This window comes from Mirounga leonina, unplaced genomic scaffold (assembly GCF_011800145.1).
Source record: "Mirounga leonina isolate KUSES-001 unplaced genomic scaffold, KU_Mleo_1.0 Mir_201, whole genome shotgun sequence".
In the NCBI taxonomy this organism is placed as follows: Eukaryota; Metazoa; Chordata; class Mammalia; order Carnivora; family Phocidae; genus Mirounga; species Mirounga leonina.
In genome coordinates, this window is record NW_023270504.1 from 1113171 (window position 1) to 1125459 (window position 12289).

The 12289-nt window shown below is 33.3% G+C and overlaps 1 protein-coding gene across 1 annotated transcript in view; it reads left to right on the forward strand.

The window, feature by feature from the left end:
- The window catches only part of KIF21A (kinesin family member 21A), a 150169-nt gene that overhangs the window by 84520 nt on the left and 53360 nt on the right, over positions 1-12289 (forward strand). Inside the window, exons 8-12 of the mRNA XM_035027912.1 lie at positions 338-533; positions 934-1123; positions 1479-1542; positions 6388-6591; positions 12017-12055. Coding sequence (XP_034883803.1) covers positions 338-533; positions 934-1123; positions 1479-1542; positions 6388-6591; positions 12017-12055 — 693 coding nt within the window. The remainder of the gene's footprint in view (positions 1-337; positions 534-933; positions 1124-1478; positions 1543-6387; positions 6592-12016; positions 12056-12289) is intronic.

Consider the following 12289-nt stretch of genomic DNA (forward strand, 5'->3'; position numbering starts at 1 on the left):
ATAGGTTAAATTTTAGAATTATTTGTATTGCTTCAGAAATATTTTGTAGAGGGGTGAGAAATAAATATATGCACTTGCACTTTCTCAAAGTATTATGGGTAAAAGAAAAATAATATAATTTCATTTTCCCCAGTTTCACCTAAGTAAAAATCTTTTTCCTTAAGATAGTCTTAAAGCATGGGGACTTATAAATTTGCTTTTATTTTTAAATTAGTAGTATCAATCTTTTAGTAGATTGAAGATAAGATACTATTCAAAAGGCAGGATATTAAAAATGCTTATTTCAGTGTTTTACATGCTTTTTTCTGTAAACCTAATTATTCTTTTTAACTTTCAGCCAAACAATCATGATAGCATGTGTTAGCCCTTCAGACAGAGATTTTATGGAAACCTTAAATACTCTGAAATATGCCAATCGAGCTAGAAATATCAAGAACAAGTTGATGGTCAATCAGGACAGAGCTAGTCAGCAGATCAATGCACTTCGTGGTGAGATCACACGGCTTCAGATGGAGCTCATGGAGTACAAAACAGTGAGTGAATGGGTTTGACTTTGCATTTTGTGCTGCATCTTGTGAAGAAAGTGATGCCTTTTTGTGATGGCTTATACATACATATATCCAGAGTCTCTTGTCTGTCAAAATAGTAGCTTCCTTTCTTTTGGAGATAGAATTCTTTAGTTTTCCTTGTGGGTAACTTTTAATATTGTCCAGTCTATCGACCTGACCAACCTCTTGTTTCAAAAGGCTTCCTTAGTCACTTTCTTTAGTGACAAATGCACCACAAAGGGATGTAGTAGAGGGAAAAAGATTTCTTTTGCCTCAAGGCTACTAAAACAAAAGGGCCCTTTGTTATAGATGTGTTGTATGCTTAAACAAAACTCTTGTATATTTAAGACCCCTTAACAAACAGGGAAATATTTTCCTTTCCTAGGGTAAAAGAATAATCGACGAAGAGGGTGTGGAAAGCATCAATGACATGTTTCATGAGAATGCTATGCTACAGACTGAAAATAATAACCTGCGTGTAAGAATTAAAGCCATGCAAGAGACAGTTGATGCATTGAGGACCAGAATCACACAGCTTGTTAGCGATCAGGCTAACCAGGTTCTTGCCAGAACAGGTATATGTATAAGGTGGGATAAGTGAGGGATTAACTCATGGAGGGCAGGAAACATTCTTTGTGTTCATTAATTACCTGGAATATTTCAAGTAGAAATATCAATCTGTGTATATACAGTCTGTGATTTTAAGTTAAATACTTAATTTATAAAAAATACATTCTTGAAGAAACAAAATTTGGCTTTTTGCTCTGTAATATTATTTTATTGTCTGCTTATATAACTAAGGGTAGGAAATCTGCTGTATGAATTGTGTTTTAAAGCATTATTATTTTGTTTCCATAACTTTTTTTCTCTGATTCTGTTTTGTTGAAGTTTAATTTAAAGAAATTCTCAATTTCATGTTCTGTCTTGCAGGTGAAGGGAATGAGGAGATCAGTAATATGATTCACAGTTACATCAAAGAAATTGAAGATCTCAGGTGCAGTTCACATTATTTAATATGTAATGCATGTGTTTTGGTTTTGTAGTATAGTAATACTGTTATTTGTTGAGCTATAGTTTAGTGATATTTCAGTCCTTTGGTGAGGTTAATTTTAGTAGGTACTTGCCTTTCCCATAATGTCATATTCCAAACTACTTTTCTCCCTTCTCTTCCCATATTATCCTCCTACTCTAGTTACTATACTTCTCACTGGGAGCTTACCCAACCTGACGTATAGGACCGGCATAACTGATATCTATAAGGTTACTTTTGGTGCCTTCCCTCCCTGTGCCTCTTTCTCCACCATTTAGGAATGGTCAACATTAATGTCATTTCTAATTTTTTTTAAAGATTTGTTTATTTTGGAGTGGGGATGGCAGAGGGGAGGGAGAGAGAGAATCTCAAGCAGACCTTCCCACTGAGCATATAGCCTGATGAGGGGCTTGATCTCACGACTCTGATACCATGATCTGAGCCAAACTCAAGAGTTGGACACTTAACCGACAGAGCCTTCTAGCCCCTCAGGGTCATTTCTAATTTTTTAAATGTCCCATTACTCCTGTTCTTTTCTGTTTCTCCAGCTGCTTTTTTATGTGTGACTCATTGCATCCCTACCAGTTTTCCTGCCTCACTGGTACATACAGAGGCACCTTCAACACTCATTTCATACAACATACTACAAATGCTCACCGTATGCCAAACACCATGTGTGGACTCTGCAAGTGTGACATAAACAAGGAGTTCCCAGTCTAGGTGGGGCGACTTTCATATATAGTCACATGTAGTAAATGGAATGACAGAAAGTAGTTACAAGAACACCCACGCCTGGTATGGGAAGGTGGAGGAGACCACTGAGCCCAGACTGGGGTAATACAGATTAGAAAGCAGGTCAGGGACAAAATTAATTTCTCTATTTTCAGGTTCCATGGCCTGCCTTGATGGCTGAGCTACTTTCTCTTGAAGTAAAACTACAGTCAGCTCCATGGGGAGCATATAAGTAGCTCAGATCTCATTTTTGCTACCTATTTGCAAAAAATAACCAAGTGGGAGATCATCTTTCATAGCCACCCTGACACTTCTCCATCTTGTATTTTTGTGCTCTTCCTCTCCAACACTGAGCTGTGTTAGAGACAGAGATGAGTATTGTTTCCATTGTTTCTGCCTCCATAAGGCACACTGGATCCCTTAAATGTTTCAAGAAGTGAAAACAAATAAGACATTTGATGTGGTTGCAGATTAAGTTACTCAAATAACTGTTACCCTTATTTGGTGTGTATATATATCTATATATATTTCTAAGCTTTACCTTTTTGGTGGAGGCTTTTGGGACATTGTGTCCTGGTTCTGGTCAGCAGCCAATCTGGACTTACAGTTTCTATCCTGTGTTGGCAGTGCTGTTTCCTGCCTACTGCCAAAAGCTTATTCTCTGCCCTCATTCTGTAGACCCTTTTTACCATTCCTCGAGACATAACTGATATTTCTATCTTTGAATTCTTAAAGATCCTCTTCCTCTTCCTAGGCTGCTTCTCTTTATCTCTTTTATTTCTTTGGCCCTGGTCAATTTTTGAGGCTCATTCTAAGCTCTGGTTTTTGTGCTTTGTTTCTTTTCTTCTAAGGCCATATCGAAGCCTGATCTCACTATAGGACAAATGGCTTGACTAATGTCATTATTTCCTACAAAAGAGAATCATTTCTACTCCTTATAGTGGCTAACCACAACATCTAATATCTTTCTTTTTCAAGTTCTTGATATAAGACCATTCTTTAAGCCATTTAGAAAACAGAGATGACTCTTAGGCCCTGAGTTCAATCAGTGATCAAATCTTCCTTGGTGTGAGTTAATGGCTTGTTCTACTTGTCCAAAACTTCTTTGATGGTTCTTTAATTAGGTGTGTCCCACTCCTGACCGTAGTCTTCTAGAATCCCAAGGCTGTAGTTTACAATATAAAAATAATGTACATATAAAGTAGGCATAAATGAGCTTTGAATTTAAATTGGATTACCTGGATTGAAATTAAATTTTCTGTTAATAAGTGTGTGACCTTGGGCAAGTTCCCTAATATCTCTGCGCTTTAAGTTTGTTCATGTCTAAGAATGAGGTAATACCTGCTAGTCTCAAGGAGTTATTATGGGGCTCAAATGAAAGAACAAGATGTCACAGCCTAACGTGATATTATTTAGGTCCAAGTTCACATATCATTTTTTTCTCTACTAAATCCTACTCCAATCCATATTTCTAGCAAAACTTCACCTTTGGAAGGCATTTATTCATAGCTCCTTTAACATAATGCACATTTATGTTGATATATTGCCACTTGGGAATGTTTATATTTTAAGTTTTATTCTAATTGCAAAATAGTACTAGTTTCTTTTTAATAAATTTACATGTCCCATTAGTTGTTGTGAAATAATAATGGACACTAATTAATTAATTAATTTCTTGTTTTCTTGGGCGGGGGCTTAAAATTTTTGTAGAAATTTTTGAGTAGATAGGAAAGTATAAAAAAATTAAAGTCAACCGTATTGCTACCGTTACTAGAACTGATGTTAACATTTTGGTATATCTCTTTAATGTTTTTTCAATGCACACTTTAGCAAAATTGACATAAGGGTATATATATTGCTTTGCTATCTTTTCTTTGAAATATAAAAAGATATGAGCATTTTTAAATGTTATTAAATATTTTTCTAACATAATTTTTGCATGATTCCATGTGGTACTATCTCGTGGTTGTAATTGATTTGTTTAATTGCCCACTGCTTGATAATTATATCCATTTCCAACTTTTTGATAAGAATAGTTATTATTCATTAAATATATTAGCAGTTTGGTGAGTTTTAAATTCATTATATCATTGATCCTCATAACAATCATAGGAAAATGTGTATTTTCATCTCATTTTACTGAGGAAAGAGTAGAGGCTTTTAAAGACTAATAGCCCAAGATCAAGTGAGTGACAGAGCTAAGATGCAAGCCCTCAGTCTGCTCCATCCTAAGGAAGTTTGTATCCTTCCCCTCATGATTCACTGCTTGGTCTCTTGTTAAATGAAATGCAGGCAACAGGGTTGATTGGTGAGTGGAAAAGAAAGAGTGTTGTTATCAAAAAAGCCCAAAAAGCAACTTCTGCTAATGTGTCTTGGGCTTTGTGGAGTTGATCCCTAAAGGTTTCAGCTTTTATCAGCACCAGCATTGAAGAAACATTGAATATACCCCTATGAAATGCAAACTTAAGTCAAGTAATAAAAAAAAGAACTTGTCTGGTTATTATATAAATGAACCAATACAAAACAGGTCATTGTTGATAGCTAATTTATTATATTTTTGTTGATTCTTAACATTCATTATTATGTACCCAGGCTATATTGAAAATATAGAAAAATGTAAATATTGACTTTGGGTTTTTATAGTTAAGCTGAGTTTTTATACTTAGGTTATGCTGTTGATTAACAAAATGACAGCATTATACTCAGAAGTTTCTTCAAAATAATTTTGAAATCATTTAACTTGGAAGTTTATACACAGCTACTTAACCATTTCAAAATACTGTAATTGTTATTCTGCTCACATATGATACCAGACATATAATAAAGGCATTTCATTAAAGAATGTATAAGATACTGACTTGAAGCATATTCACTGACTTATGTACACTCTGTTTCTAGCTGATTCCAACAGTATCATGAATAATTTTGGTAGTGAAAAAACACAGAGCTGACTGCATCTTCTAGAGCTTATAAATTGCAAATTATTCTAACATCTTTTTCTGAAATACTTGGACATATGGCAGAAGTGCTATGCAATATAGTTTTGAGACAGATCTAGTAAGATAGTACTTTCTCCTTATGGCCCTGTCTCAATCACCCTTCTGCCAAATTGACCTTGGAAATGTATTATATTGAAGTAGATAATTGTGTTCTTGATGGTTTAAACCAAGTAGCAATAAAAGACTAGCCTAGTGGACTCTGAATCCCTTTTTGTTTCAAGAGTCCCCTCTTTTAGAACCTCATCATTCTATGTTATGTTTTTTTTGCATATTACTGACAGTACATACATTATTCTCCTGTCATTATTAGGACTGCTTGAGCAAACAAAAGAATGTTTTCAATTATCAAACTCAGGTTTCCTTGGAGATACCATCTTTTCCCACGCTATGCTTAGGAGCCAGATGTCTTTCAGCCAGTTAGGGGCAAGTTTGGCTAACTATTCCTTACAAAGATTTGGAAATGCTATTATAGCATGATGAATGAGGAACTGAAAGAAAGGGGACCATGCTGCTTGTGGATTTTAAGTTTAAATGATGGGTTTACAAAGCAACATCACTAGTGCCTACTGGCCAGAATGCAACTAATCTAATTACCATAGGCACGTTTGAACACTAAAAATGTGATTTCAAATTTACAATTATTTAATCAGGGAATTAAAAAAAAATCCTAAACATAAATGTTTGTGAGCACCTTTATTTAGAAAAAAAAAAACCCTACCCTGTAGCAACACTGAAATACATTTTGAATAACATTTTAGCATACAAAACAATATATTTAAAGTGTTCCCTATTTATTGCTAGAGTAGTCAGATTTGTAGAGACAGAAAGTATCATGGCGGTTGCTAGGGGCTGGGAGGAGAGGGAAATGAGGAGTTAATGTTTAATGGGTGCAGAGTTTTAGTTGGAGAAAATGAAAAAGTTCTGGAGGTGGATGGTGGCCGTGGTTGCACAATAGTCTGGATGCACTTTGTGCTGCAAAGCTATATGCTTAAAAATGGTTAGGGTGGTAAATTGTATGCTATGAATCGTTTACTACAATACAAAATGTTTCCTGTTTAAATATATTTTTATTCACTAGGGCGAAATTATTAGAAAGTGAAGCAGTGAATGAGAACCTTCGTAAAAACTTGACAAGAGCCACAGCAAGATCACCGTATTTCAGTGGATCATCAGCTTTCTCTCCTACTATACTGTCTTCAGACAAAGAGACCATTGAAATTATAGATCTAGCTAAGAAAGATTTAGAGAAGCTGAAAAGGAAAGAAAAGAAGAAGAAAAAAAGGTAGTGTTATAAAGTCACTGCTGTATGAATCCCTGTTTTTCTTTCTTTTCAGGATATCTTAATTTGCAATTACAGTGAGTATATATATAGTCTCACAGTATATTAAATAAGGGAAATGTCATTTAAATTAGCTGAAAATTATAATGATATACTTTTAACGGTTTATCTCTATTTGTATGTAAGAAAAATAAGTTAATTATAATAATATGGTAGTAGATTTTATTTAGACTATGACAAGGTAAAATTACTATTAGAAATTATTTTATTATTTTTCAAATAGCTGCTTTTGCATTCCATTCATCTTTTCTGCAAAGCTTGCTCTACCATTACAACTCACTGTTTTCATTTCTTTCCCATTTTCTAATGCAATTAAGTAGTCTCATGGATATAATCTGATTCCTGTCTAGATTAGTTTAAAGGCTAAACTAATCCATCAGGCTGTCATTTAATGTCATTTGGTCTCTTCAGTATTTTCTGCAGGGCTTCTAATTTGATTATGTCAAAGTTATTTATGTTATTTTAGGCCTTTTGAATCAACAAGGAGTTACTCAGCTTTTCACCACTGTTCTAGGCTTTCTTTTCCTTGCATCCTGATAATAGCTTCCTCTGAAATCAACTGGGTGCAAAGAAGAGGAAAATAAGAATTTGACCACTTGTAATGTGTGAGTGGTTAAATATTCACAAATTCTTTATGTGTCTACATAATGATTATGTGGTGCAGTCACATTACTTACTAAATATATTTTGAACCTGCCAGTCAAATTAATTTTAAGCATTTTTGGCTAGATATTCAAAAGGGGGCACAGCTATCAAATGGTTTGTTACAAGAGTCTTGCTTTGTAGAATTATTATTGACATTTAGTCTACCTGCTGCTTTGCTCAGTTTATTTAGAAATTTATTTAGGCAACCAGGCATTTCTTCCTTGAACAGTCCAGTTGACTAAAGTAATTGGAGATTTACATTTTTCAAGTTAATTCTGCTGTGTGTCCTTTAGTTAAAAAGGAATGATTAGAATAATTAAAACAAGGAGTTACACATTTATGGTTAGGAGGCATTGCAACTGAAATTGCATTCTTAAGATACTAATGTCTTAATAGGTGTTTTTCTTGGATGACTGATTATGGCAGCAGTAAGATATATAATGATTAGCTTTTATGCAGGGTAGTTAAAACTGAAACAATGATCACAGAGTTATATGTGATCCAACATACTGCTTGAATGAAAATGAGATTTTTGCACACGACTTACTATTTTCTTGTAAAATTCAGTTTTGTAGTTGGTCAAAATATCAAATATTATGACTTGTTTTTAAAGGTCTTGGTTTTGTTCATGAATAATAAGTATAAGAAAGGGTATCTTTCTCAAGGTCATGAACTGATTCTGTTGTTTCATTTTGAGGTAAATTTAGAGATACTACCATAATCACCTGTTTGGTATGAATAATGAAAAGTAGGGATCCCAATAGAAACCTAAGCTGTCTTGACATTTGTATAGTGAGCATAGGTACCCTAAAATAATACCTCTGATGGAGGTTATTTTTGTGACAATGCAGGGAGATAAGCATTTTGATTGGTAAATAGTACTAAAGGAAAAATATATTATTATTAACATTTGTCCCTGGTGCTTTTAAGGTAAAAAAATTAAATAGCTGTTATTTCATGGTGAAAAATCGGCTATTTCAGTGATTAAGGTGGATGTAATAATTGTTATGGTAAAAATAATAGCAGATGTTAATGCTAAAAAGACCTTACCAAACAACTGTATTTAAACTTAAGAACCCAAGTGAAAAACGTAAGTTATTTTTTAACAAAAAGTGATATGAAATAAAAAAAAAATTGGTGAGGAAAAAACCAAACTAGATAAGATAAATTTAGAGATATTACCTTAATCATCTTGAAAAAAGTGAATAATGGCTTAAAATGAGAAAAATTAATGCTTCCTAAAAATTAGTAATCATATATGATACTTTAAAAAATGCTTTATAAAGCATTTTCACATACATGCTACAGCATGTCTTTGTAGAACTGAAACCTACATAATGTAGTGTGAACCTAGAAAAAAGTTTTCTTGTGTACCATAAACTGCATGATAGCCTTTAGAACCAGTTTATGAATCTATATTACATATAAATTTGTAGAATTTAATACAGTTTTTCCTACCACACTCTATTCAAACCTTGTTGTGGATTTAAACATGAAAATCAATACTGTTTTACTCAGCTTGATTATCACTGTTAACTTTTTGCTGTAGATCCTAATAACTTTTAGACTGTATGTAATGTAAATTCCTATTTTAAGAATGGGAAGCTGCCATTTTAGCTAAAGGGTTTGCTACAGGTTGAAAAAAAGAGTGACAGCAGTTTGTCTAGTCTTCCACTGGAACTCTTTGGATGCAGCAGCTCCTGTTTAGGTATATTGATTCTGGTTGAGTTGTTTTATATCCCTCATATTTATTTATTTTATTCATCAGAGAAGGCATTGTAAAATTTGGATTCTGCCTCAACCTTACATACACAGTAAGTTTATTTAAAAATACTTTGGGAAAAAAAAAAAAGGAAAAAATTCTTTGGAATTTGGGACTAATTTTTCTCTAGAAAATGTTATAAATACATATTGTCCAGGTTTCCCAACTGACTCACATCAAGTGATTTTTTTTTTTACCCAATTTGTAGTGTGGTAAGAGCAATTCACAATGGAAGGGGAAAAAGAAAAAAGGGAAAAGAAACTTTCTTTCCTTTCATGGATATAGCCAACCTTCAGGGAGAAAGTGTGAATTTCTGCCTAAGCCATCCTTTTTATTCCATCTTCTGACCCCCTGTGTCCTTATGCAGCCAGTCGTGGTCCATTCCTCCCTTATGTGGTCAGTTCTCATGTAATTCACCCTACTCCAAAGTATTCCTGATTCCAAAATCATCTACTTCCTTTTGTCCTCTCCTTAAATTCAAATTTGGGAGCAAAACCATCTACGGCTAAAGGAATCCACACTATATATATATATATCTAAATACATTCCTTATAAAGGAATCCACACTATATATATATATATCTCCCCATTATAACCAATAAGCCTCCTTTCTAAGGATGTTTGTAGTTTTGAAAGAGGAAGCATTAATTCAAATACTGAGTGACAGTGACCTCATGAAGAAAAAAAAAATCAAGGTTTTGTAGGGAAGATTTTTACCTTCTGTTAGCTGAGGGTTTCCAAGATCTATCTGGGGCTTCACTTTTGGGTTCAGATATCCTAAGCTGCCCTCATTCTCATAGCTGCATCCTTTCCTGTCCACTAAAGCCACAAATTATGTAGAAGCTCCATTTCTTTTAATTTACTTGGTTTTGTGTTGTTAGTTTTTGGTTGTAGTGGCTGCGGGACCTCTGACAAAGTAAGTGTTGGTAGGAAGAGTGGCAAGTGGGTCCTTTTATGTTACAAACTGCTTTTATGTTCAAGGAGGGCATCATAAGTCCTGTTTTACATGAAAGTTGAAATTTTTTCTGCATCAAAGTCTTTATCAAAGCTACAAAAATTAACTAATATGTGGGGGCTTAAGGTTTATTCTTCTACCTGTCTGTGCTTATTTCCTATTGAGCTGTAAAATCATCCATAGTTGTAGATAGGAAAATAAGGGAGTGTAACAAAATAAGATGAAATAATTGAAGAGACTGTATTACCTCTTTTTCAGTAACAGAAACGTTGAAATTGTTGGCAAGATTTGTTGTTCTCTCTCCTCTTAATTCTTTCTCCATGAACGGAACTAAATAGAATAAACTGAACTCCTTTAAATTATGAAGAAGTGTCAGATTATTAGTTTATTTTTCTGCCCCCCCCACTGTCTTTTTGAACTACTTGTTGCAATGTTGTTTAAAGAAACAATTGAAAAGGCATCTAACATTTACCTACTTCTTAGCTCATATCCTCCATACATTTTAATAGAGCTCTTTTGTGTTAGATAAACAAAAATTCTGCATATCGGATATAGAAAATTTGGGCTCTTTGGCAGGGAACCATATCCTTTGAACTACTGTAATTCATTTTCATTAGTATAAGCCTACTTTAGGCATTAATCCCCATTTTTTGGATATCTAGCTTTAAATGACTTGAATTATAAAAAATTTTACTAATTCATCAGACTGCATTATACTTGTGTTTAGTGGTGTCAGGTTGAAACTCTTGAAACACATAGATTTCTTAAGTGATGGCTTTATTTTCCTTTTTCTAGCCATTATACTGGACCTTTTGATCCCTGGTGAATATCACTCTAGAATTTTTTTCCCAGAAAGATTGCTAGTCTCTTCTTGTAATAGCAATATGTAAGTTGATTATGAAAAACAATTGCAGGCCAACAAATAAAAATCACATGCAAACACATGAAAATAACTGGCTTGAAATAATTTATACTTAAGGCCCAGTCTTTTCATTTCATTTCAATATTGATGATTCTGAAAAATATTTTTGGAATTCTGGTTGCAAGTGTGCTATATCAAGATTGCTATATGCTTAATCAGAGCCTAGCACATCTGTCTTTTTGTTTATATGACAAATATTGGTATCCAGTACATTCCATTGAGTAAAGATCCCCAATTCTGTGTATTGAATGTTGTTTAAATTATATTTCAGAGTCTTTAAGTACATAGTTTTAGTTTTTCTTATATTTTTCTGATTGAAGAACACTCTTACTAATGGAAAGTACTACATTTCCCATTTTATTGCCACCTTTGCCTTAGTCCTTTTAATAGTTTCTAATTATTAGAACAGTGATGTTATGAGATTTTATTTTCAATTAATAAAATTATAGTTTTTCACTGATATCATAATAATCATACTCATTTGACTGTAATACCATTTCATGTATAATTTTGAAATAGAATTTTTTTTAGATTTAGTGATGTTCACATGTAGTATATTAAAAATAGAAAACAAGTTTTAAAAGTAGCATTCTAGTATGTAGTATTAATGGTGTTTTCATATTATGGTATAAAGGCATTACTTTTTGAAGTTCTTTTAATGATGCCATAAAAAGGTCTTTTGGGAAGGCTTAAAAGGAAGAGGGTATCATTGAAAGTGGGCTTTTTTGGGGAAACTGAGAAAATCGAATCATTTCAGATTAAAAAAAGCAATGGCATCCAAACACTCTTACTACTGATCAAGTTATATAAACTGAGACTCTACATTTTACTGTTAAATAATTTCAACTGATAGTCTATATACTCTTCTTAGGTATAATGCTGCTTGTTTTTCTACTTACTTTTTATTCATACAAAATGTATTGCCTTTTTACTGTGTATTGTCCTTTGATGATATCTTTTAAAATTTATTTTAAAGTCTTCAAGCTCATGTATCATTTTTACCTTCTTATCACTTTCGCTTTTTACTGTCTGGTTTGTCCTTCATTGGCTTGGCCTTCCAATACTGTGCCTCGTGATTTTGAAGGCTACAGAAACTTGAGGAAAGCAATCGAGAAGAAAGAAGGTTGGAATATTTCCCAGGTTTTTTATTAAAATGTCATTTAAATACTTAGTTGCCATTCACAAGGAAATGTGTTATAGAATTATAGATTGGTTCAGACTAGATTAGCCTGGTGCTCCTAAAATTAATGATGATTGTATAAAATTGACAAATACATCAAATACATTTCTAGAAACTACTTTTTCAGAAGAAAACCCTCACAAGTTATATGGATTAAAATTCAGGCAATTTCACGTG